At 39.4% G+C, this 27,218-nt stretch overlaps 1 protein-coding gene across 2 annotated transcripts in view; it reads left to right on the top strand.

Moving 5' to 3' along the window:
• GNAL (G protein subunit alpha L) overlaps positions 1–27,218 on the top strand; it is a 181,931-nt gene that overhangs the window by 42,265 nt on the left and 112,448 nt on the right. The window contains exons 1-4 of one of the 2 annotated variants that reach the window (XM_053988761.1): positions 23,589–24,220; positions 24,558–24,630; positions 25,463–25,517; positions 25,693–25,812. In XM_053988761.1, the coding sequence (XP_053844736.1) occupies positions 24,082–24,220; positions 24,558–24,630; positions 25,463–25,517; positions 25,693–25,812 (387 nt within the window). In that variant the 5' untranslated portion in view covers positions 23,589–24,081. Of the gene's footprint in view, positions 1–23,588; positions 24,221–24,557; positions 24,631–25,462; positions 25,518–25,692; positions 25,813–27,218 lie in introns of those variants that run through there. The other variant, XM_053988752.1, reaches the window with a different exon arrangement.

Below are 27,218 nucleotides of genomic sequence, written 5' to 3'. Positions count from 1 at the left end.
TTTTTGTTTTCCTCTCTTTTGTCCTCTCTTTGGCAGCTATGATAAAAAACCAGAAAACCAGAGCAGATAAAAAGACGAGGTATCTGGGGATCTTAAATAGATGCATTTTTTGAAGCTATATTAAGTAACTACTACTACATGTTATTTGGGGGGGTTATGAGTGTTTATATGTTTTGCCTTTTTCTTGGAAGTTAACCAACAGCTTGAAGTTTTTTTACACTTTGTGTTGTGAAATCAGTAAGTGTGTAGTTCCTTAATGACTACCTAAACAATACTTTTTGTGTATTGATTTAAATTAAAATTTTTCATTTTTCAACATTCATAATGCACATCTGGAGCCTGGTTGCTCAGATGCAGGCTTTTGTATTAGATCCCCATACCTATTAAGTGAGTCTCTACTAGCTCTGGCACAAATGCCCTTGGGACTCAGTTTTAGCTCACAAACCCTTGAGTTACTCAGTGATTGTGGCTTTAGAGGTGCAGTGTGACATGTAGATGGCAGAGTACCAATAGCTGTGCACAGATGAGAAATTCTTCATTTAACAGTTCCTCTAATTTTGGTGTATATAAAGGTTAAAATAACATTGGGATTATTATTAATCCAGAGACTGTAAACGTGGTCTCTTAGTTACCTGATGGTAGTAGGGAAGAAGCTCAGAGTAGAGCCACTTCAAAAATACATTGGTTGCCCCAGTTGAACTCATGTTGACATTTAAATAGGGTGTCATGTTCCACAACAGATGAGAAACAATGCTTGGCAAGAAGACCATTTCAAGAAGTGTACAGGAAAATGGGTCTACTTTCTCTTTTCCCAGTGGTGGACAAGCTATTTTGGTGCTGGAAACTGTTCCTGTGTGAAGTGTATGGGAAAGAAATAACAAAAGTACGCTGAACCTGGAGAACGAAAAAAAATTGTTTCACAGAGGGTAGCACAGAACAACCTTAAGCCTGTACTTTTACCTGGGGAAACTAAAACCTGGTGACAGGGCAAACAGCAGCTTTGCAGAAGACTAGTAACTAAAATCTTAAAAAGACTGGACTTTTGGAAAGAACTCACTTGGAGCAAGTAGGAAGAGTAAAAGTAGTAGCTGGACTAACTTTTTGCTTCTGGAGGAGTGCTGGTGGTATTCCACAGCCAGCTCATTGGCAGTAGTAGAAATAGCAGGGATTAATCGTTAACTGCTTTGCTGTTTGTCTGATTTTAACACACTGCTGCCCGAGCAATGAAGTATATTATGAATAATATAACAAAGCAAATATTTATAATATTTTTACTGCTAGCCCAGGTGTATATATATATATAGCTATTCTATTACCTGCATGTGGAACACAATACTTTAAAACTATATAATTAGCCGATCACTTTAAGTAATAGCTTCTTTAAAGCTGCTTCTTTGTTTAGATTGCCTTAGATACTCAGCTGAGAGACTGGTAATTTAAAACTTGATTTTTAAAACATACTATTTTCTCCTTGTTTTCTAAATAGATTAGTACTAAGAGTAAAAGCTTGGCACATTGTGGTCAGTAGAAATTATTGTCTTGGACTATGGATCCTATTTATCTAAACATATGATACATCTAAGCAAGCTGTGGGAAAGACTGGCTGGAGAGTCCTTTTCAAACTTTTCTTAGAGGAGTATTTAGCCTCCTTGTTCTTGCATCTTGTGATCTAGGAAAGCATGGTCATTAGTCAGGAAGAACTTCCCTGAGAGTTAAAGAGTAAGAATTCAGTCTTCAGTGATTTAGGAATTCTTTTCCTGCGTAAAAAGTATGATGTAGTAGCTCATTTCTTTCTGTTTTAGACTTACACAACTTCCTGCCAGGGAGGGCAGGAAGCTGATGTTCAGGTGATGAGTCCATACCATGGTAGAGAATCTGTTGTAACTCTGTGTGGTGGGTAAGGCATTCCTCTCTTTCAGCAGGAATTAGTTTGAGCTTGTCACAGAAGTCGGAGTCACAGCTGCCTGAGTTCTGCTCAGTAATCACACTGGGCTGTTTTTAACAAGATTTAATAAACTTTGACAGGAGCAGGTAGAGGATAAATCAGCAAGACACCCAAGAGCAGGGCTGTAAGATTGTAAGAACATGCTATTTAGTTGGCCTGTGGTAAGAGGCACCTTTTTGCATACTGGTACCTTTAAAACCTGCCTGATTTGAGGTTATTTCCGGTATCAATGAGTTTAGAGGTTTTTTGTAATGCTAGCTTTGGACCATGTTTTCTGCACACCCCCTATACATATTGAGCATTGCTTCAAGTGTGGATGAGCACATTGATTTAATTTTCAATTGTTATCCTTCATTTTTTAAAATGGTTTGTATCATCTAAAAAAAAAAAAAACACAAAACCTCAATTTGAAAGTATATTTTTAATATTTTATCAGCCCTGCATAAGGGGTAATATTAGGATAAAAAGGGGGAGATTATTTAAAAGAAGTTCAGTAACTTGAAATCCAGAGTTGTGAGAGTTTGCTTGATTTGTTTTGAAAGCCAGTCCAATCAAATTAAAAGCAGACAAAACTAAATTTGGTTCAAAGTTGGCTCACCTCAGGTTTTAGCAGGAGCTGTGAAAGCCAAGTTTAAATTGGGACAGGAAGGGAGGGAATGTGGTCAATAGCCTTAAAGTTGAGCATTTTAAATAGGAAGTCTGTTTATGACTCCAATAGCACTTGCTGTTCTGATTTGTTTAGAAAAGCTAAAACAATTCAGAACAGTGGAGTTGCTTGAGGCTTTTCTGGCTGGTATTGAACTAAACTTTGTCAGAAATTTAAGCTCATCTCCAAGCTTTGATTCATCCAGTTAAGTGGTGTGATTCCAATTTTTACTTAAGGCACCATCGTGGCATTATTTTCTTCATTTTGCAATATTGAGCAGAGCATCAATATTTCCTAGTCTTAGGAATACTTCGTATAATTTATTCCATATGCTTTTCTAAGAGTAGGTCTGATTTTATCATAAGTATTAAAATACTGTTTCAAGGCAATAATATCGGATCACAAAAATTTTTTGAGAGAAATATATTGATATTGCTCACTGCTGAAATGTGGCAGGGTTAGTGTGGGTTATATTTGATAGCAGAAGCAGAAGAAAAAGTGCTCACTCAAAGAGGTGAAAACTAAGGAGGATATAATTGCTAGATTTTGTCTGGGATAAATATCCTCTCCCTCCCAAAACCTGCACAGAATTTTCCATAGGCAAAGCCTTTGCATTATTTATTTTATTTCTTTTCATTCTTGAACTTAACCTCCTTCTCCTCCCATCCCCACACCAAAATGCTAAGGTTTTCAACAAGGCAGTTCTCACAGTAATCTGACGAACCATTGAAACACTAGTGACCTAAAGCATCATCTTTGCTGGTTCAGTAGTGCTCCTAGCTGGATAATTCACTGATTTATGTAATACATCATATTTCTATATGTACAATTTCTATAATTTGTACAATACATTGTATTTATGTAATTCAGGCAAATAGTGGGGACAAGAATTCTATTCAAATTACTGTATTAGAAATTCATGGGCTGCTGATGTGGAGGAAAATAACCACATCATTTGCTCAAATAACAAAACTCTTAAACTGCAACAAACAAATTTGACAGAAAGAATACATGCATATGCAGTTGGAATTGATACATCCTTAATTTGGTTCATACCAAGTTGTTATTCATACATTTACTATATGTGATGTTCTCAATCCAGATCAGATCTTGCATCTTTGGGGTCACTTTGCAAATTACTGGTTAGAATATTTTAGATATCTATAACAGAGATAGACAGATCTCAAGACTTGGCACCTTTTTCTGATCTGACAGCTGTAATGGAAAGATGTGCTACACATTAGGAGTCATAGCCCAGAATTTTCAGTCCAGATATGGAGCATTCAGAGGACTTGTGATGATAGTTCATGGTTTTTCAGAGTGGTGAGTTTTTAAAAATTCACTGAGAAACACGTGGGACACATACACATGCCACCTTTGCTCAGTCCCTAATAAGTGCCAGCAGCAGTTCGGTCGGTTTTGTGAGAACACTGCAGCCACCCTCCAGCCCTACTGAATGGTGTAGGGAACAACTGGAATGTGTTGGCAGAGCTGGAATTGTAATGTGATGCAGGAGATCCTGCATATGTTTTGAGAAAGATGTGATTTCATAAATCTGTCAGCTGTGAAAGGGAGGTGATGGTGGTTTGTAGGCTTAATGAGACGTTAGTGAACAGTTATCGTTAGTGGCATAGGAGTGAAGAAACTGTGGAATTTGTCAGGTGTTTCATTCTACAGGGAAGAACTCAGTACATATTGACAGCATTTATATTGATATTCCCAGACTACCAGGACTCTAGCACCAGGATTTTCTTTGGAATTGCCCTAGATCATGAAACACATTGGTCAGGGAAGAAGTTAAATCGACATAGTGGTCAAGGCTTTTCTAAAGAATAGCCAAATAGCTTATATTCCCTCTCCCACCACAGCCACAAGCTCTGCTCTCTCTCCTGGTTTTACATGAAGAGTATGACACTCACAATTGAAGAGCAGGGGAGGTGATCTTAAAGAAACTTAAAAGGAAACTTAAAGGAAAGGGTTACTCCAATCTGGAATTCAAGGGAAGGGAGTATGGAGCTGACAAGCATTCCTCCCACTAATATTCCTTTTCTGTCAAATACCTATATTATTTTCTTTGTCATCTGGATTCTCTGCATCTGGATAAGGATCTTCTCTCTTCTCCTTTCTTCTCTCCACCTGCACTAAATTTTGCTGCTACTGAGCAGCACCTTTTTATTCCCATAATTTTTCACTACAGCTTCAAACCCCTTTTCTTATTAGCTCTTTACTTCACTCTTTAAATCATGCATTCATTTAAATCATGCAGTTCCTCTTTTTAAAAGAAGCTTGATTCTTAAGAATTCTGCTAACATTTATTCAAAACAAAAGCATACAAATGCCAATTGTAGCATTTTTCTTACATTTTTTCAGTTTTCTGCCAGTCTTGTTGCATAAACTGATCCTGTTAGAGCACAGTTTAAATTCAGTGTCTAGCCTGTCTCTTCCATCCTCTCTCCTCAAGTGAAAACTAATCAGCTAGAAATTAATTTGGATATATATTTTTTTTTTTTCAGATACACTGTCTTTTAATCATAAAACATGTGCCTGGGCTAACATTTGGGCCTGAAATCTGGTGTTGCTTTTTTGACTGTACAGTGAATGCTATGCTCTAAATCCAGGGGAAAAGTGTTGAGACAGAGAAAATTTTCAGAGTCTAAGCCATGGTTTGAACAGTCACTTTTATATTGCAGGAATAGAAGAGCAACATTTAGAGAAGCTAATGTGGTGAGAGTAAAGAAAAATTTATCTGTATCTCAGATTTACACGTGCATTTATTTATAGATGCTCAAATTAAGAACATTAATGTTACCTGTTTCCTCTCCTGCCCCTTGCCCCAGTCCCCATAAATGTGCCAATCTTCAGAGCAATCCAAAACTGTCCATATATTTTGCTTTGTTTTCTGATCTGTTGAAGTACCCTTTTACATAGAATAACATTATCTGTTTACATATTACTGTGGAAATTTGACTTTGGGGAGTCAATGAGGAGGCATTTTCATTCTGAGGGGGGTTGGCAGCTGCTAAGTGTGCAGAAACATTCTTAGTTCTAACCAAGAACAATCTCAAAAGTTTCTCTTTGTGCAATAGACTTAATGACGCTTTGTTCTTTCTGGTTAAGCAATAAACACAAACAGATTCCAGCTTGGATGTGCTCCTCTGGAAGAGGTAAGGGCTCGTCTTGGCAGCACAGTTTCTGCAAAGGGAAATAGTGTCTCACTCATTTTCTAGAATTCTTTGAATGTGTTCAGGGAGTAGTGAAGTAAAGACAATCAGCAGACAATTTTCTTTCTGTTTCAAAGGCCTTTCACAAGTTTTATTTGGGGGGGGGTCAACTAAGTACTGAAACGGTCACAGGGAGACTGACAGAGTATTCTCATGATATTAATGTGTTGTCTGTTTATCTGTGTTAACAATGGATTTATGAGAAAGTTTTATGTCTTTATATAACTGTCAGGAGGCAAAGGAGATATTTGGCTACACAAATCTAGAGAAGGCTGAGGAACTTTGAAAGGGACCAAGCTAGGGGAATCAGCTGGAAGATTTCTGCATTTTTGTCATTGGAAGGCCTATATTTTGGCACAGTTACAGAAAATAACAACTTCTCTTCTTTGCTTTTAGACATGTAGTGGTATACTTGTGCTTGTTGGGGTTTGTTTGTTTGTTTGTTTGTTTTAATAGTAACAGATTTTCAAGTATCCAAAAGCAGTTCAAATACCTGTAATCCCATATTAAACTCTTCTTTCAAGAACTCCATTTGCTTTTTACAGTTCTTCACAGGTTTGCTTTAGGCAGATCTCAGGCTTGTTTATCTTGCAGAATTTTAACTTTAATATGTGTGGCAAATGGCATTTCAGCTACTCTGTCAAAGCAGTGCTCTCACTTCTGCTTGTTCAGCATCTCACTTGTTGCACATCTTCCCCAATTAATACAGTTCTGAGGTCTGCGCAGGTGAAATTTCTTCAGTCTCTGTTCTTCTTGATGTGTTGCATTAAACCTCCCTCCATCCCACCATTATCTATTTACTTACCAAAGCTTTTTTGGTAAAATGTTGCATTAAATGCATCTTAACAGTTACCTTCATAGCAGTGCTCTTGAGTAACAAGCGAGAGCTGAAACAAAGAATCAGTAAATACATTAGAGATACCTCTTAAAAGGTCAGTAGTTTAAAATTCAATACAGATGCATCCATAGATTGAGAAAGTTTGGAGACTTTTATGTCAGCACTGTAGATCATAGAGGTGGTATTTGTAGAGACTATTTTGGGAGAGAGGATCAAAAAATGTTGAAATAAAATATTAAATAGAATCAGGAGGCATCTAGGAAAAATTCTGCCACCTCCAACCTCAATGGTTGTCACATACTCTTCAGAGATTGAGAAAAAAATCTGGTGGCTGATGAATGGTTTCATTTTTTTTTAATTATGAAACCTTAGTTGATTGTAATGTTGGTTGTCTACTTATGACCTAATTTACCTCTCATCTTTTCTAATTCAGATCTTAGTCAGAATTGCATAATTTACTAAGTACTGCAAATAGAGATTCAAAATAAAATTTTAGGTGGGCTAGGTATGTCTTAAAAAGAGATGGGAAAGAAAAATGCGCTTCATCAGGAAAAGGGCAAGAGGACACAATCTCAAGCTGTGCCAGGGGAGGTCCAGGCTGGAAATCAGGAATTTATTTTTTTTCACAGAAAGGATGATTAGGTCGTTGTGGAGTCACCAACCCTGGAAGCGTTCAAGAAACAACTGGATGCGGTACTTAGCGCTGTCATCTAATTGCCAAGGTGGTGATTAGTGAAAGATTGGGCCTGATGATCTTAGGAGTCTTTTCCGACCTTAATGATTCCATGTTTCTATGATCTGTGTATTAATGAGTCCATGTTTACATTAACTTGTCTTCCTCAAGTCTGCATGAGACTCTTCATATGATGCCTCAATTCACCTCTGAAAAACTCCTGTATCACTATCAGTTCTTTCTAAACAGCATTCTCATGCTTTTTGATGTGCTTTTGTTTGAAAGGAAGTCATCAGGAGCAGTGGATCATAATCTGTTTTTTAGCTGAACATTGGTTGAGAAAGTTGCCATCTTTGTTCATTTGGGGTATTTGGGCTTTTTTAGCCACGATCCTTTGCTGAGGACCTAACTAAATTCAAGACAATTACATGAACCACATTTATGTTCTTAAAGGGAAGTCTGTGCCTACCTGGCAGCTCTGAGTTTGCCAAATCATTGTCATAATTAGACACTCAGGTGACACTGGAGATAAAGGATAAACTCTGAGAGGTGCAGCATTTTTGTAGGAACATTGATGACAGATATACTGTGCAGATTTGGGAGAGGTGGATGCATTGCTGGCAGGACAATGGACAACATTAATGGCACTTTAGACCATGGTTTGCTGCTTGCTCTTCAGTTCTTTCCATGGTATTCAGCTTTACTATTATAACTGAAAAAATTACTTTCAAGCAGGGGAAAATTGAACAAGAAAACAAAAACATTGCATGCAATTTGAGATCCCAGTTTTTTTAATGTGATCTACAGCTTGAAGACCCTTTCATGTGTTCCTCAGAAACAGCGCTGCTGTGAATGGTGATGCTCATCGCTGGAGCAGGCCGCATGTCCCGAGGTGTCTGTGGAAGAGTCTTGGACAGTATAATCCTTTCCCATCAAACAACCAAGCACATGCCCTCTTTAGCCAAAATGCAGGCTCTTGCATCTCATACTAGATGCTTTTGGTACTGTGAAGGAAATGAGTAACAGCTTGCTGTCTTCTAACCAAAGTATGCCAAACATATGGAGGAGGAATACTTTTGGACCCATAAGATGTGTGGTAGTGGACTCACTGTGAAGGAAGAGGGAGAGAATGGCACAGAAGGGGTGATTGGAACAGGTCCTTTCTGATTCACTCCTTGCTCCCATGTAGGGGAAGAGAAGGGAGGGCTTCAAGGCTGGTGCCATCTGATGTCTTGAACTAGGCTTTTAGAGGAGACACCTCCTTCATGTGCTTTGCCTGCAGTTCAGCAGCCAAACTGTTATTAGTATGGCTTCACTGAAACCTTTGCTTTTAAGACAGCTTCAGAGCCTGATGTTGCTCTGGTCTGAAGGCCCTTGTTAATTTTTATCATAAGTAATGCTTTAAAAGAATGATTGAGACATTTTTGTTATGAATCTGTAGCAAATTAGTTGATGCCATTTTGGCAGCAGCCTTTTGTGCGCGAATTTGGGGGACTCTGTCATCTTTTTGCTACTGTTCTGGGCCTTGAAACTGTAAAGAGTGACACAGGTAGTGATCTGCAATAAAATTCAGGCCAGCGTTTCCTTCTTAAGAGAAATTATTTATAAATGTCCTTGTTGCCAAGCACTTCAAAACTATATAAGTGGGAGAACCTCTTAGTGATATACCTTAATAGCAGAATTAATGATGTTTGAACTTAAGCCTGTTTGTTGAGACTTTATTAGCTTTTCAGCCGAGAAAGTGAGTGGGGGAAAATAAACTCCAAACACATGGGTTGTGCAGTGGGGCACGCCTGGAGACAAGCAGCCAGCTAAGACCCTAATGCTTTCTCACTATTAAACTGCTGTTGTTTCTGAGTTAAATCTCTTGTGGGTTCCTTTCACCTTTTAGTTTATGTCTGTGCTGGATATCTTTTGTTGTTTTAAATTCTACATGTGTATGATTACCATCAGGAAAGTGTTTGTGTGTGTGTATATGTACACCTTTTTTTTCGGGTTTCTGTAAAGTGTTTTCATGACTGAGCATCAAACACATGAGCTATTTTTACACAGTGATGAGTCCTTAGATAATCCTGTTTAGGAGTTGGTTTTGCTTTGATTTTGGTTTCAAACTGTCTGAACTGAGACTGCTTGGAAGCCTGCTAACCACTACCCTGTGTTGATGACAGGTAGTCCCTATGGTAAATTTCTTAATGTCCTGCAACAAACTTTTTCATTTTCCTAGAATAAGAGGATCTTCTTATAATCGTAAGTGTGAAGCACAGTGCTGTGTATTACAGTACTGGATTTTTTTGGCAGAAGAGCCGTCCTTTAATGAGAGTGGATTCCTAATGCTAAGAGGCAAAAATCATGTTTTACTGCTTTACTACTTGGCATGTCCTCAGACAATTTGTTTGTTGTGCTGGATCATCACGGGGTCTGTTAGATCATCTAATTGAAAAAAAGGGAGTTTGTAGTCCTGGAACATCTCCAGAAGTTGTTTGTTCCGCAGCCAAGTCCCTCCTATGCTCTAACTCTGAGGTCATCTCCATAAGTCATGTTTATTATGTTTAATTTATTTCCCTATTGGACACTTGGAATCTAAAAATTTGTACTGAAATATATGACATAAAGTGCATTTTAAAAATAACAATGTGAATATGTCTCTGAGGTTGGTCATGTGGCCTTCAGCCTCAGGTTGAAGGTTACTCATTTGGTACTTCATCTGACACGTGTTGATTATCGTTGCTTCTAAGATATAGATAAGGTTCTGAACAATGCATATATATTTGCATATATATTTGCTTGTGGGGGAAAAAAATGAACATGCTTAGCTTTCCATGTTTTCACATCTGATTTTTGAGGAACAGTAGATGCCTTACAACATGTTCTACTAACATCAGGCCTGCACAGTTTATACCTTTGTTTCTGATCACAATGTCCTGAGTTCTTCCCTCACCAGTTTTAATCGAGTTTTAAGTTTTTCTTGAAAAGTATATTTGAGTGTAGGGTGTGTCTTGTTTTTTTGTAGTTCAAGATCATTCAAAACCTAATCTGCTTCTTAAAAGAGGCACTGAGAAATGGGGTGGGACTTCAGAATTTTATATACTGATCTGTGAGCAGGAGTTTTTCAGGAAACAGGAGTCTTACTGCTTCTTTTGAGAGAGATTTTTATGTCTTGTAAATCAGGAAGGAGAGTTTCAAAGGGTTAGCTCCTATCTTTATGTAATTACATATTCAGTGCAGTCTTCTGAAATGTGTATCATCTGTATCAAAAAGGAAAAGAGACTACTGTTGACAGCTCTTAAAAGCATGAAAAGTCAGAGGGAGGGGGTTTTAAAGTTTATATCATTCTTTTATGATGGTTTTAGGTTCTCGCACAACTTTTTAAAATCATCTGTATGATTTCCTGCAAAACTGATGCTACTGATGCTGCTGGCATTGATTGTTGCAGTGAATGGCAGGTACCAAAGAGACCTCAAACAAGAGAGTACAGAGCAGAGGGGTGGTTGGGGGGGCAAGGAGGCAGAAAGAAATTTATCAAAGAAGGCATCTATAAGAATTAGAGAATGTAATTGTTCATAAAATGATAGGTTAGTCCTGACAATTAGACTTGGAAAGCAAATAAAGGAGATCAGGGCACAGAAAGAAAAGGAAGGTGGTATTGCTTAATGCACTTACTTCCTATTCTAAAGATAGCTATCTCAATAAAAACGTCAGTGGTATGATAGAGTCATTGGTAGACCAGGATGTATTCAGTTTGCTCCAGCTGCCTGACCTTGCCTAGCTGTTGTCTGAAATGAAACAAGCTGTGTTCCTATCAGCACTTTCTCTGGGCTGCTGTGGAAAGTTTTATGAACCCCCACTGGTGTCAGTGTAGGTTTTGTGAGCTAAGGCACTGAATCCTGTTTGCTGCAGATTTTTCAAGCTCAAAGGAAAATTGTGTTCCCAGCTCTGCAATGCACTCAAAACACCTGGAATAATTCTTATTTGTGCTGTCTGACCTGTCAGGAGCTAAAGATTAAAACTGGCAAGCAGCTCAGTGAGGACACAGCTTCTTCATGTAGCTCATCTAATCACTGGGCTCTCATTTTGCTGTGTAACCAGTTTTGCTCAACATAGGTTGACTTTGAGTAGCTTGAACCTAAGTCTTCTGGCATATTTTTGTGGAAAATAAAGATCTTTCTTCTCCTGTCACCCTCTTCCCCCCAGAAAGGGAGTATCAAAGAGCAAGGTCCACCTTGCACATTGAAACTGTATGACAAAACCCGTAGCATTTGCAGGTGGATTCCAATAACTGGAACATATTAGCAAATTCTGCGAACTTTTGTGTTGGAAGGTGGTGTGCTATCATAAGTTTGCCTACTCTTGATTTAAAGGTCTGTCTGTATTCTGCCTCTCAGGATTTTTGAGAACATGTCTGCTTCATAAGAGGGTTGATATGGACAACTCTTTAATACAAGTTGTGGAAGCTGGCATCAATAGTGAAGAAGAGCTCAAAAATAAAAGTACCAAAAATGCAACACAAATAGGGATATACATGCAGAATGATGGCTAAATTTCATAATGTCCATTATAACTTCATTGCAGCACCCTACAGTGATCCTTTTAAAGTTTCAAGCAACTGTTTATCTAAAAGAGTTTAATTTAGGCATATGCATGATCTTGTTCACTTTATAGAAATATGCACAGATTTCAAGTATTCCCTCTTTTGATGAAAGGTTTGGTCATTTGGAGAAAAAAAAAATCAGAAGTAAGGCAGTCTTTATAGGCCTTGGATCTTAAGGCAGTTTCATCAGACTCCACAGAAACTCTGCCAGTAAAGGTGAACACTCTTATCTACATCTGGATGATGGGGAGCCCATGAAAAAGTTGATGAATTGGATTATATCACTAACTTTAAATGGAGAGGTAACTTCATACCAAGAGACAGAAAATTTTTGTATGAGGTATCTTCAGATCAAGAGACAGAAAATTTACATACAAACCAATAACATACCTTAGGCTTTAAATTACATAATTCTACATGGAGAAAAGGGAAGCTCTGATATGTTGCTTGCTTTTCATTTTTATTTTAAGGGAAGTTCAGTGGGCTTGCCTCAGTGGGTTGATAGGTAAATGCTAATTTTCAGATGTACTAGCATCAGTACACATAAGGCACTTTATTCAAGTTGTCCTAGCTTGCAATTGTGGTAGAATTTAGAGGGGGAGGAATTTAAAATACAAAGAAAATAATGCAAAGGATAATGTATTGTCACAATCCCTGTAGTGAATAGATAGAGAGTAGTTTACAGTTGAAGCATTTTCTTTCTTCCATCTTCGAGAAGCATCACAGAAGTTGGAATTGTTTTCATGACATGTTGAAGATATGCATTGCTTTCTCATATGGATTTTCTCATTGCTTGAGGTCATTGGATGCCTTGTGAACTGAACTGAACGGCACTGTATTGAAAGAACTATTCCTTTTAAGTGAAGAAAAGCATTAAAATGTATTAGCATTAATTATTAAGAAAAAAGTGGATTCATTAATACCACTAAAAATGATGACTCATCAGCAGAGTTGTTAAACTGCATGCAAAAGCTCTGTCACTTGCTGGTGACCAAGCTCTGTCACTGCCTGGTCACCAGCTCTGCAGCTTTACTTTCCAAGTTATTTACACATCAATGAGAATTCATTAATTTTGGCTTGCTGCCATGCAATGCAGTTGCTCAGCTGTATTTCCTGCTAGTAACCTTTACTTGAATTTCACAGTGATTTCTGGGCACTGATTGTTAGATCTCTAGGTGAACTCACCTTGAGTCGATTTATAGTTTGGGAAGAGAAAAAGGCATTTCAAGGGAGGGATTGATCAGATAATAATGTAATATTTTTTGTAATTAGATTTTAAACATCTGTGTTAGAATTATCTTAGTTGTGGCATTGCACCCTACATTTGACTTACTATAAGATTCAGTCTTTTGTGCTGCAGTTGCTTAAAAATGTTACTGATGGTAGAGTTTTGCATAATGTGCAGAGGTTTAACTCTTAGTGGATGTACCATCATGTCTTCACGGTGCATGATTATAGCAAATTTTCTGTGTGGCCCATAGCAGAGGTCTCTCTGCTTATTATTGATCTGTTAACCCCAAAATGTTCAAGTGAACAGATTCCAAGCATAAACTTGGAATATGTAACAAAAATATTTAAATTTTGGGCCAGGGTTTTCATGTACCAGGTAAATAAAAAAATTCAATTAAAAAAAACCCACCATAGCATACACTTGGAATAGAGGAAGCTGAAAAAAAAAAAACAAAAAACAACATTATTTTTGTATTGTATATAGATAATATGGCATTGTTTTTTTCGTTTATAAGTAATCCAAATACTTCCAGAGTATTTTTCAGTATAAAGCATGACTTTGTGAGTTGCCATCATGGTTTCAATAACAGTTAGAACAATAATCTGCTAAGATTTAGTTCTTAAAATCTGATTGTATAACTATAAAAAAAAAAAAAGAAACAGAAACCTTAATAGTTATGTACTGTTTATATTTTTCTGTCTGTTGATGTTTTGAATTTTTGAAGTGCAGTCTATCCATTCAGTGTTTTCCAGAAAGGCACAGAAAAGAATCATAGAATGGTTTAGGTTGGAAGGGACCTTAAAGACCATCTAGTTCCAGCCCCCATGCCAGCAGGAGGGACACCTTCCACTAGACAAAGTTGCTCATGGCTCCATACCCATTCAACAAGTTCATGGCAACAATAAATTGTGCATTGTATACTAACACTAATTCAGGATTTCATAGGAAATTGAAATTACTAAGAAACACAGATTTTGGCAGTACTGGAAGTATTTTGCCACAGCACCAGTTTTTTGTTAATCTTTGGCTGTGTGCTCTGTGCAGTTAACAGAAGACAGCCATTGGCTCATGCTACAAATCACATAAAATTTCAGAGATAGCATATGGAAAGTATCCAAGTTAAACTGGAAAATGCAGGCACTTGACTCAGTGACATCTTTTTCTCTTTTCAACTTACCTTCTTGCAGGGCGTACAGAGAAATAATCTGATGGTTCAGAGAGCTGTAATAGAGAAGGTAACTGGGGCTGGGGAAGCAGTATGGTAAAGGCATGAAGGGAGCCTGAGGAGATTCACAGATTAGCAGGAGGCTATTGTTTGCTGACACAATAGAAGGAACAGGCTCCAAAAGGTGTGTGGATGCCTGCCATCTTCTGCCTCCTTTCGCTCTGCTGGATTGGACTTCCACAACAGAAACAGCAGCTCACCATGATAAAGTGGATCATGATGAAAGGGATGCCCAGGTGCCCTCTCTCCCCTGACACAGTTGCACTACTCTCTGAGCTGGACCAGGCTGGCTATTGGGTGATGTTTTATCCAGTCATGCTCTTACCAAATCCAGGCTCTTTTGGCAGCTTGAATCTAATTTCTTTTTCTGTCTCATTTACACATGGCTTGCAGCATCTCAAGCCAGAACTATTAAATTAGGTGAAACAGTTCAGTTTGGAATATATCAAATTGTTTTCTCTAGTCATGGGAAAGCTCTCTCGTACTTCTCTGGAAAGCAGCAATGTGCCTTTTGATTTCTGTAAGGCAAAACCAGTGGTCCTGACCCACATTTCTGGATACAATATTGCCTGCAATAGCCCTTTGCTGTGTTCCTGCTGTAGTAGGAAGCTGCAGCCCCTGTGCCCAGGATGGCAAGGCAAGCCATGGTGTGCTATGTGCTTCACCTGGTCATCACAGGCAAACACAGTGATCCTTGGTCTGGTAAATCCTGCTCCTCCTAGTCTCTGATACCAGCCATCCAGTTTAACCTTCTTCATTCCTCTTCTTTGTACCTCTGCCAATTTTTGTTCCCTTATCTTCAAGGAAGGTGACTGATGTTCATCATGTTTTCCACAGATTCCTGTAATGTTACTATTTTTCATTTTGTGAGGAATACCTTGTTTGATTGTTCTGGGCCTCCAAATTGGTGAGATGGGGAGGGCATATCCTTGTTTAGTTTTGATTTGTTTTCATGGTCACTCTGACAGCTCATGGTCATTCTGAGATGAAATATTATGAGAAATTAAGATTTCAGAGGGGAGGACTCTATGACACATGCAGAAGAGCTGCATCTTTGATGAATATACAACTCGTAGCATTTGCTATATTTTTCATAGTTTCTGCAGCCTCAATAAAATTATATAAAAATAATTACATTGAACAAACTTCTGTCATGCACTCTGTGCCTTTTACAGATACAAACCTTGAATCTTTCTGAATGTACAGCTGTCCATTCCAAACACACTGTAAATTGTTGCATGGACCACAAGCATGTGAATGGTACTGAGGAGTTTTAACCTAGCTTAATGTAAGTCATTTGCATGTTCAGACAGAGCATCCTTGTGTGCTTCTCCCAAGCTCTCCTCTTTGTATACAGTGTTACAGTGGTTTGTATTTCTGATAAATATTTTGCAGGGTTAGCCTTTTTAATAGCTTGTTTCCCCTACATCAGCAAGCAGCACCCTACACTATCTAAAGGTTAAGAACAGATTTGTCAATGAAAATTTATAGTGCTTGATTTTATTTAAATCAAGTGTTCTCAATTAGTGTCCATGTAAAAGAACTATGTAATAGAATACAATAGTCATAATGTATCTAATGATCCTTAAGTGGCAGATTATGATCATATCTTTATTAGTGGTAGTAATTGTGGTCACAGTGTTGCTGACAGGTTAAACCATTTCTTACGACAGTAGCTTTTGTGCTGTTGCATCAGGATCAAAAATGCAGCTCCTGAAGATTTGCATATTGTGAAGAATAGGCTGCAAAGACATGGAAGCATAATCTTGTCATTGTGTTTAGTGATGTGGGTGGCAGATTGTGTGTAGCTGATTCTGAGCAGGAAGAGTCTGCATATGGGTAGGTTTAAAGCCCTTTAAATGTTTTAGGATTGGTAGGCAAATTGGTTGACAATGTAAGTGTTGTTGTAAGTTGTTAAAAATTCCAAGCAGCTAAAAGCTTTCTAAAACCTTCTCAATGTTTTAAAACATACAGTGCAGTGTCTGAGCAGCTGCATTAGCTGAAACTGCTGGATTGAACCCCTTTTGCACTTGTGCTGTTCCTAACCTCGGACACTGCTGTGATAGTTCTGTATAGCATTGTGCTGCATCATTGGGGCATTAGGTTTTAAAATTTTAAGGAGGTTGCAAGGCATCAAGCTAGAATGGGTCTCCTTAAAAACAAACAAACAAACAAACCAGAAAGCCGCAGACCAAAAAAACAACCAAAACCAAGTTTACAATTATGTAGATTGTACAGAAACGTGGCACCATTGTTGATAAATCTGAAACTTTAAACCCAGAGAAAATGTTACCATAGTTTAGGAAATTTTCTCACATTGTGTGCTTTTATTATAAAAACAAACTTCTTCTTTCCCAAAGTATGTGAGAAAATACAGATTCCTCAGTAACTTATTAAATGACTTGTTCTAAAATGTCTGCAAGTTCTGTGGACTTTTCAACCTTTCCCCCTTCTCCTTCGTGCACCAATGCTTTTATCACCTTTCACCCCAAGTGAAATGATCCTGTGAGAAATATTTGCTCCAAAGAATCTAATCCATGTTATACAAGCAGCCCAGTAGAGACTGGAAAAAAACTTCTGTGTTACAGTAAAAATAAGATCAGTAAAATCATATGGGTTTGAATTTCATGAACTTGTTCTATCAGAATAGCATTTGAGACTAGCAGTGAATAAAGTGAGTAAGTAAACAGCAGAAAAAGAGAAAAAAGTAGACTTACTTTCCAGGAGATTATCGCGCTTTAAGATTGTATTTTTCCCCTCTGCCACATAGGTATGCAGATGGAGTAGTCATCTATATTAGTCTGCTTAGTCTTCATATTGACCATTTTCTCTATCCAGAGAAATAAATAAATTCATGTCATGAAAGCCTGAAGTTTAATTGTAACATAAACCTTATTGTGGAAGGGACCACATGGGTCAACAAGCCATGTCTCTTCAATTAAGAGCAAATATGTGAGAGCTATTTAATCCAGAGATCATCTCCTTTGTACAAATATACTCTAGAAATACTTATAGGAAACTTAAGATCTAATATCACAAAAAGCCACGCAGAACATGACTCAACAGGTATTTGTTACAAGCAGATGTATAGTTTAAAAAATTAGATACATAAGGAGAAAAATACTGGGTTGTTGTTTATTCAGTAAGTTTTGATATTTTATCTGGATTTGCTAGTCATGCAGCCAAGCAAAAGCTGTATTTCTGTGGTAAATATTATTGATGTAAATCAGGTCGTGAATGCATGAGGCTACCAACTTACTGGGAACAATATTTCCTGAAGCGAATTTTTAATGATTGCTTTTGTGTGTAATTGCATGTTGGAATCCTTAAACAGGGTTAAGAAACAGTTACAGAATTCCTAACTTCATGCTAAGGTAGTTGTATGCAGTGATTTTCTACATTTGTAAGAATTTTATGTTGAGAGATACCACTAACCATTCAGGCAGTCACAGGAATTAGAGCATAACTTTTTAAACATGTACTTCCTCTTTTTTTTTTTTGAAAATCAACCATTTCCTGGAGTAGCTAAAACTTAGTTTCTCAAGCAAAGAAGTTAAAACAACTGAGAAGAAACTAAAAAGTATCTCTAAGTTTTTATCAAGATAGAGCGGTAATACAAGGAGATCACTGTTCAGATGTGTTTGGGGTAAATGTAGAGAAAATCAAGCGCAGCAGAATATTGTCTAAAGACCAGGAGTGGAGGCAGGCATGCTATGACTGTGACAGTCCTGCTCGGAGGTGTGCCTTGGAGTTAAAGGTGAGGTTAAGGCACATCACATGTATGTTCAGTGTCTCCCAAATTAGTTTTCCTTACACTTTTTTGTTCCTGTCCAACTAGTGAGATTATGATAGTTGACCTGAACATTTATTATTAAATGCAAAATTTTACGTGACATATAAAAGCTTTTAGAAAATGCAGACAGATGATTTGGCTTTGCTGTTACAGCTGTGCAAGATGTTAGTCAGCATGTTGCAGAGAATCCAGGACATGTCTCCTGTATAGATTTTACTCCTTTTCTGAAAGTGGTAACTTCAGCTATAATTCTAGCTGACTTCTTTATTTATTAATTCACTTCTAAATTAGGGCAATATTAGCATGTTTTGCCTGGCTTTAATCTGTTTAATCCTAATGACTCCCCTAAACAACTGATTAGAACTAATTTTCCGCTGCCTTAAAATGGGAATGTATTACATTGTTCAAGGGGTGGGGGGGAAGTTGGGGAAGTGCCCTTGGAGTGTCCAGCCAAGTGAAATTCTTCATAAACTGAGATACTGACAGAAAAGTGCCTCCTGTTTTGCCAAAAATGTAACATATCCTATAATCCTGTTGTCTTGCAAATTCATCAAAAGACGTGTCCCTTTTGCTTATTGCAAATGCATCCGTGTCATTTTGTTTAACAATGTTATTTCATTGTAATATGTAAGAATATTTAAACCACAGGAGGTTGCTTATGCTTTAAAATGCTATTAGGACGTTGCTGCATTTATGTTAGTTTCAATCAGCTGCTTCTGCCTCTGGTATCAACAGATGGACGTGTGTGGAATGATGCCATGTGAGTCTCTCTTCATAGATAAGGAATTTCTAGTCAGAAAAGACAAGAATAAACACCGGAATTACCTTACCAGTAAGGGTCTAAAGGGAAGCCCTGAGCTGATGGGATGGCCATAGCAGAAATTCCCTGTTCCCTCTGCTTTCTTGTGGGACATGAATGAGGAATAACTAGCTTGGATGAGGAATAACTATCTTGAATGAAAAAGGATTGTCTTCTTTCTTTGGTGTAATCATACTACAAATCTGCTTTTCACCTGATGCTTTTCTACACAGCCTTCCTGAGGAGCATCTTGCTCCTACGAGATCTAATCCTCCCCTTCACAAATGCTTTCTCAAGGCTAAAGGCTATCATTGTCATTTCAGTGGACTGCTGCCTGCAGTTTTTCCGTGCAAAACTTTTCCTTTACTTCAGACTATTATCTTAAGCCCACAAGCTTCTACTCCATCATGTCCCCTGCTTTCTCCCTTTTGCTGCTTTCTCCCTTTTGCTGCTTTCTCTCTTTTGCTCCCTGTGCTGCACAAAAATGGGAGAGGAGTAGGCATGGGAGGAGTTGGTTTGTCAGATGAGTTACATTGTGGCAGCTGCCAAGTAAAGGAGTATGGCTTGGGAATTGGGACAGCAAACCATGTCAGGGAGCCAAGGACCTACTCAAAGCTTTGCCAGGCCCCTCAACGTTGCCTGACCTCTTCTGCATCAGTGAATTTGTCCTTAATCAATGGACATGAAGGCAATTTGGGATCAGGTCCACGGTCACTGTGCAAATGCATACCTCATATTTTCTGGCATGTCTCCCATCCTGCTTCTTAAAACAGATAAGCCCCTCTCAAAAAATTGTAATTACTTTTTTGAGGTCATGGGTTTAAAAGAAAGGATGAAGGTTAGATTTGGTTTTGAGTGTGATATTCACTTCACTGCAAAGTACATGCTGTTTTTTTCCTAAACCCTTAGTCAGTATTTTTAACACAGTTAGAGTCATAATTTTTTTGGTTCCTGGTTCACGTATCTTATAAAACTCCAAATGTAGCCTTCCATGGAGTGTATACTTTTGTGTTAATATTTGACATCTACAGAGAGAGAAACTTACCAGTAATTTATTACTAGAGAGAAAAATTATTTTTCTTGCATACCTATGCAGTTACAATTATTTTTTCTCTTTTTCTTCCTCCAGAGTTTGATGCTGAGATGGAGTAAAAACTCAACCACTAGTGAGTTGCATATCCTGATTTGCAGCAGTAGGCTACATGAAAAAAGAGAGGTCAGTGGGGAGAAGCAAAGATCAGGTCACCAATCCTACTCACCTAGTGCAGTGCCCATACTTGAGGTCAGTGTCAGCAGAGAGTTCAGAGATCCCTGTGAAAGTTGAGGCAGGAAGACTGGCAAGCCAGAAGAATCTCTTTACCAGTGGCTTGGGTGCCTCCTATGCTTTTGATTACCTCCATCTTTCTATTTGCTCTTTTTAAAAAAATTGAACCAAAGCAGTAAAGGAAGCTGTGTAAAGGGAAGATGGGCTGCAAATGGTCTGCAGTGTTGCTACACAGAAACTTTTTCCACTTTTACCTAGTGTTTGCAAGAAAAAGCTTTGCATCAGTCCTGCTCTGGATTGGAGGGGCAACCAGGTCTCTTGAGCTGCATCTGTGGGAGCTCCACATTAATTCTTACTGGGGTTTTGTTCCTTCTTACTCCAAGCTGACTAGGCATGAGAAATGTGTGCAGGGGTGTCCACCCAGTGTGGCTTCAGCTGGGTTGTCAATCCTCCCCCCATATGCAAATATGCCCTCAAGCAAGCAGCTTGTGCTGCCCAACATTCAGCCTGAGGCTCACAAACAGTGCATCCTGAGGTGGGAACTCAAAGAGGAAAGCAGGAAGTAAAGGTGTCTCCAGTTTCCCTCCAGGAAGGCTTATGCTGTATTGCCTGGTTTCACGAGGGGATAGCACCAAGTTCAGCACAGAAGTAGAAGGTAAATCTCATTTTTTCACACAGATATCCACTCAGTGTGTATTTATATTTATAAATGTATGCATATATAAATGTGCATATATAAATATATGTATATATACATATGTTGCCTAATATAAAGGGACAAAGGCAATGTGAAATACCTCATCTTTCAGGAACTCAAGGAGGATCCCACACTGGTTGCCTCAGAAGACAGGGGAAGACCAGGAAGAGTCCTCTTTCCTTTGTCTGGGATTTTGTTTTTATTCCTGTGTACAATTTGTACTGGAAGTTAGCTTGATGAAGCAGCACTGCTGCAACCTTTTATAGAGTTTTAGATGTATCTGTGTGCAGAGGAGACATATATGATAGCTATGGTTTCTCTCTGGGGGAAAAAAAAAAAAAAAGAGCTGTGTCCAAAGGGGGTGAAAATTTCTCTTTTGTTTATTATTCCTTCTAGGATTTTGTAGTTCAGTTATGTCAGGATAAGTGCTGTGTTTGGAAAAAGCAAAGGGAGGGTTCGGAATATAATTACAGCTAAAAGTTCTTTCTGGGCACAGGTTGCTTGTGCGTATCATTCTTGAACTGTGTGATCTTTTCTCAGGAGGAAGAGACCCAAAAGGGTCATGGGGTTTTTCGAGGGGGAGAGAGGAAATGAGAAGCACTTTCCCTCTTTTGGAGAAAGGTAAAAGCAGGATATACCAGGATCCTGTAAAATTCTATTTATTGGCACTGAGCCGTTTCAAAGCTGGGAACAAGTCTGCACCAAAAATCCCAGTGTTAGTACATGAAAGAGAAAAGTTGCTGGGGAGAGGAGGGGAATAAACAAGGCAGATTCCTGCAGACCGACTGACACTAGCCAGGTTTGGGACTCAGGTCTCAAACTGAGGTATTTACATAGGTAATTAATAAGGCTACACACATCTTGTGCACCATAAATTACAGCTTCTAACACTGAAGGACTATGAGAACTCAGACCCAGTTAGTGATTTCTAACTAAGCCATTCAGTTTTGAGCTCTCATAGTGCTGTGGCAGGGAGCAAACATGACTGCTCTTCACAAAAGCTATTCATCATATATCCTGTGTCTGACAGCCTCCAAAAACAGCAGTCACCCTGAACTGTGCTTCTAAACCTATCTGTATCTGAGGTGCTTTTTGCCTCTCCAGACAGAAAAATGTCAATAGGAAAAAAAGAAGTCTGTCCTAAAAAAATGCAGCTCAGTAACTTAAAAAATGCATATTTTGGCTTGGCAGATCCTGTCAGTCCTGTAGTGTGTTCTCCCCCCAGCTTCCCCCACCTATATAAGACAGAAGATGAAAACAGCTTCCAGAGTCAAGATCAAGCAGTACCATAAAACCACATATCTGGCACTTGAATTCCACAGTCTCCTGAAAACTCTGCATACCCAACCACAGGTGGAGCAGTACCTGCTCATTTTCTGGGTCCTGCCCTTTTCACCTTCCTCGGAAGTGTGCTCAAAGTAGACAGTACCAGTTTCTCTTCCTTGATTCAGCATTTCCCACCTGAGTGAGGGAGCCATTGAAAAAAACTAAAAACAACTAAACGAAATCCTTCTGCTTGTAAAATCTAGTTTCTTTTTGCTACATACTTTTCAAGATTTTTTAGATTAAAATGCTATTTTGTTTGAAGTTGATGGCAATCTCTCTTTGATTTTAGTTGGGACCAGGATTTTGCACACTTAAGTATCTATCAAAATACTAATTTTTCAATAAGCCATCTTTGAAAGTATGGGGACTAATACTATTTGGAGATAAAAGCTGAAAGTATTTGGGGACTGCAGAGTAACGTCCCTTCTTTTTCTAGTGTTCTTGTGTCTCAATGTATTAAGCATCACATCTGAACAGTGCAGGTGGTTTCTATGCAGGGGGAGTTTAGGACGAGCCAGGTGCTGTACTGCTGCTTTTGCACTGAGGTGCCAGTTTGCAAGGCAAGAGGTTTGAAGCAAAAATGAATACCTATAGGGTTGTCTAGCTTGAAGTTTCATTTTAGGATCTAAAATGGAGGCAAATGAAGGAACGGAGATACGGTTTCTTGTCGACATTTGTTGTTGTAGTGATATTAGACATGCATATTATCACGTTCGGATTACACGTTATCATGAGCTGTTTGGACAGCGTCATTTTCTGGTTCAGCCGATGCAGTTTGGAATATTCAAAGGGAAAAAAGGCCCATGTGCTGCCGTGACTACTTGTGTGGAAAGGGACATTTTGTTGGTTAAGAAGTCGAGGCAGGGTGTTTGTGCATATGCGTGCTCTGTGTGTCGGGGTTCACACGGGCAGACCCCGGCCGCTCCCACACCCGGGTGCCAGGGGCTTGCTGCTGCTCCCGCAGGTCAGTCACGACGGCAGCCATCACCTGTGCCAGCTTGGGATTCTAGACCCAGGAGTGCCAGCCCTTGCTCTAGTAGCGGCCAGGCTCTTCCAGTACCGCCGAGGAACGCGGGGAAAGGTCGGGAAAAGCCCCCCCGAGTGCCGCGTCCCGCTGCTCCCTGCCCCTGCGGCAGGCCGCGGGCGAGGGTCCGGAGGCCGCAGGTCCCGCGGCGGCGATGCCAGCTCCGGGTTTTGGCGGCAGCAGCGCGCCCGGGGCGCGGGGCCGGGGCCGCCGAGCGGGGCGGGCGGGGGCGGCCCGGGGCGGGGGGCGCGGACCCCGCGGCGCCGTCTGGCCCCGGCCCCGCAGGATCCAGGTAGATCCGTCCGGCTTTTACCTTTCTCCTTCGGCTTCCCTGCGCGTAGGGCTGGTAGCGGGGCTGTTTCCTGGTCTCGCAGAAAGAGGCAGTGCTGAGTTAGGAAGACAAAAATAGACCTTTACAGAGAAATATAGGGATTGTGTGCGCGGTGGGGAGGGAGAGCGGAGAGCGGCACCCGGCTGGTTTCCAGGAGGAGCCCTTTTCTCCCTCTCGTTGCATGTTAGGCATTTTTGCACAGCTTTCTCCCCCCACCCCCTCCCCGCCGGGGCAGGGTTACCTCTGCCGCCTGCTCTCCGCATCTCTGGTGGGGAGCGAAGCCGCCAACTCCGCTGCGATCGGAAAGCGGCCAGAGACCATTTTATGTGAGCGAGCCGGGTGGGAAGAAGCGGAGAGAAACCGTCGCAGGGACACACACGGATATAAAGACTTGTCTTCTGCCTCCCCCCCAACTCCCTCCCCCTTGTAAATACTAAATCTGAGAAGGCAGCGATTTGACATCCACCCTGAGCAGCGGCTATGGGGTGTTTGGGCAACAGCAAAACGGAGGATCAGCGTATCGATGAGAAAGCGCAGCGAGAAGCCAACAAAAAAATAGAGAAGCAGTTGCAGAAAGAGAGGCTGGCTTATAAAGCGACACACCGCTTGCTGCTGCTGGGTAAGGAGGAAGCGGCAGAGGTGGGGGCCGGGGCGAGCAGGGCGAGCAGGGGGCAGCAGCCCCAGCCCGCCGGGGCGGCGGGCGCAGCCGAGAGGGGAGATGCGGCGTGCGCCTTGGCTATGGAAAATGTAGGCTGCTGTATTGAGCAATAAGCGAGGCGTCCACAGATCGAGCTCAGCGCCTGAGCCACATGGGTGCACACATACAGAAATGCTGCCGAGGTGGGAGATGCTGTCGCGTCCAAAAAAAAAAAAAAAAAACACCAAAAAAAAACTCTCCGACCACCTAGCCTGAGCTGTGTATCACAATGTTCTCCCTTTCCTTCTTTCTCTTTTAGGGGCTGGTGAGTCAGGAAAAAGCACTATTGTGAAACAAATGCGAATCCTACATGTCAATGGATTTAATTCAGAGTAAGAATTATTGACACTTTGTGACTTATTTTTCCTTAAATGTTGGAAACAGGTTAACACACAGTACGCTCTCTCATCCCCTGTGTTTTGGTGGCTTGACACTGTGTTTTGAGGGAGGGAGGGGAGTGCGAATAAGGAAATTGCTGCTATTGTATGTTTGCATTTTCTCCTTCTGGCCCCTTTACTGTATTTTACACTGTTGCTACTGCAGCGCTTGACAGGCCCCTGTGTAGCAACAATATGGCGACTACTTTTTACATAGAAGCAAATAACCAAATATTGCATCTGTCTGTAATACAAAAATACATGTCAAATCATAATCAGATGACACTGTGTGCTGTTTTTCCGGTGCTGGGGTTAGCATAAAACTGAAACTAATTTTGCCTATTTGTTAGAAATCCTCCTGTTTTGTGGGGCTACATCATTTTCTCTCTAAAGAAGTCTTTGCCAGAAATCATTATTAATCCATAGCATTCGTTTTAGATATTTGTTGGCCTTCACCTACGTGTTGTTAATTTAGAGCATGTTTACAACATGCTGTAGAAATGAAAGAATGACTTCCAGTTCTATCAGGGGAAGCTTTGCAGATGTGGCTGTGATTGAATGATTTAAAAAATATATTAGGGATGAATGTGCATTGCTCTTCATACTATGCAAGAAAATGGATAAGGGCAAAATCTGTTTGTCTTGCCTTTTTTTTTTTTTACTGTTAGTATGTTCTAATGTTGGAAGAGCAGATAAACAAGCAATCAGTGAAAAAAAAATTAAATGCAAGTGACTGAACTGCTTTGGAAGAAAAAATCAAAGTGTTCATATTTTTGTTTTAATGCAGAGAAAAGAAACAGAAAATACTGGATATTCGGAAAAACGTTAAAGATGCGATTGTGGTAAGAACACACTTTATACTGTTCTTACATGCTTGTTTGTACTGGAAATTATAAGGATTATGCTTTCCAAGACTGTGATGAGAGAAATCCCATTTTGCTGATCAGATTGGATTATCTTCTATTGATCCTGTATCCAGATTAATGTGTTTTGTTTTTTTGTTTTATCCAATTCTAGACTATAGTTTCAGCTATGAGCACTTTAATACCCCCAGTTCCATTGGCCAACCCAGAAAACCAATTTCGAATGGACTACATCAAGAGTATAGCTCCTCTTTCTGACTTTGACTATACACAGGTAAGAATAGACACCACTGATTTATTCTGCTTCGAGGAGGAATATATTGCTTCACTTGGATTTACTGAAACATTGGGGTTATTTACTTTTTGGAAGATGGTCATAGAAAGATCTTATGCCAGCATCGCCTCTGTTAACTTTCTTACAAGACTGTGGTTGTTGCACCTGTTTTAGTGGTGCAAGGTTTTAGTGGTAGTAGTTCTTTGTTGTTACAGATTTATTTGCTAATGTTTCTAAATGCTGTTTCTGCATTTAGTTCTCTTCAGATTTTCTGATGCAATCTTACATATTGACACATCAAATAAGGCTTTGTTGAAAGCTGATTTCCTATGTGGAATTAGATGCAGGATGTTAGTCTGAGGAGTTAACTGTCTACTTGCAGAAAACGATATAAAAGGAAATAAAAGGCTAGAGTGGCCTCAGAGTTGTTTCCCATACTTACTGCACTTCAGAGTGGAAACCTGCGTAAGCAGTGGTCAAGTGAGGTGCTTTGCTTCCTCATGTATTGTAGTTGGCATGAACAGTGGTTTGCTTGTATGTAAATGTTGCCTTAATTTGATATGGAATCAATGTGGGACTTCTGCATGGAGGCTGATCTTCTGAATACAAATGAGAGATACTTTTCAGATTAACTTGCATAGGCATCATACATTATTTTTATCTTTTTATGTTATTATTTATAGGCACATGCATAGAATGTTTCATATTTTATGTATGACAAGAAAGCAAGTGCATAGACATTCTGAATTTTATTTTTGCTGTAGCACAGTTTTAATTTGTCTTAAAATGGTACTGAAAGCAATTTGTTATGGATACAGTAAGGACTTGAAATATCTTCATTTGTTGCCTAAATGATTGCAAGTTGTACATGCTATCAATACTGCCAAAGAAGCCATTTACAATAGAGTGTCTTTAGGTTATAGCTTCAGGGTGCAAGGGGGAGAAGGGGAAGAGTCATTTCTTTATTATATGACTCATATTCTCTGATGTGTGGTTTTGCCTCTGGTAAACCTACCACTTTGAAGGTTCAAGATAAAGAAAAATTATCAGACATCTTGTACAGTTAGAATTTAACACAGAATGCAGATGTTAAAAAAAAACGACTGCAAGGTACACCCACATATTGCATAATTGCTCAATTGGTGGATGTAAGTTAGTGAAAATGAGAAACTCTTTTTAGAAATTGAATGTGAGCTTGACATGAAGTATTTGTCTTATGCAGGTATTACAGTTCTGAGGTATTTGTTGCTCATTTTATGTGGATTTTTTTTTTCTTTAATGTTGATCCTTAGATGAGTAAATAAATGGTGATACATGTACTTTGCAGTTCTCTATAGTACATATGTTCTTTTGAGTTTCTGGGATAAAAGAAGGCTAAACTGGACTTTTCATAGTGCTGGAGATAT

This window comes from Vidua macroura, chromosome 1 (assembly GCF_024509145.1).
Source record: "Vidua macroura isolate BioBank_ID:100142 chromosome 1, ASM2450914v1, whole genome shotgun sequence".
Classification (NCBI taxonomy): domain Eukaryota; kingdom Metazoa; phylum Chordata; class Aves; order Passeriformes; family Viduidae; genus Vidua; species Vidua macroura.
This window is presented reverse-complemented; position numbering and strand designations above follow the sequence as displayed.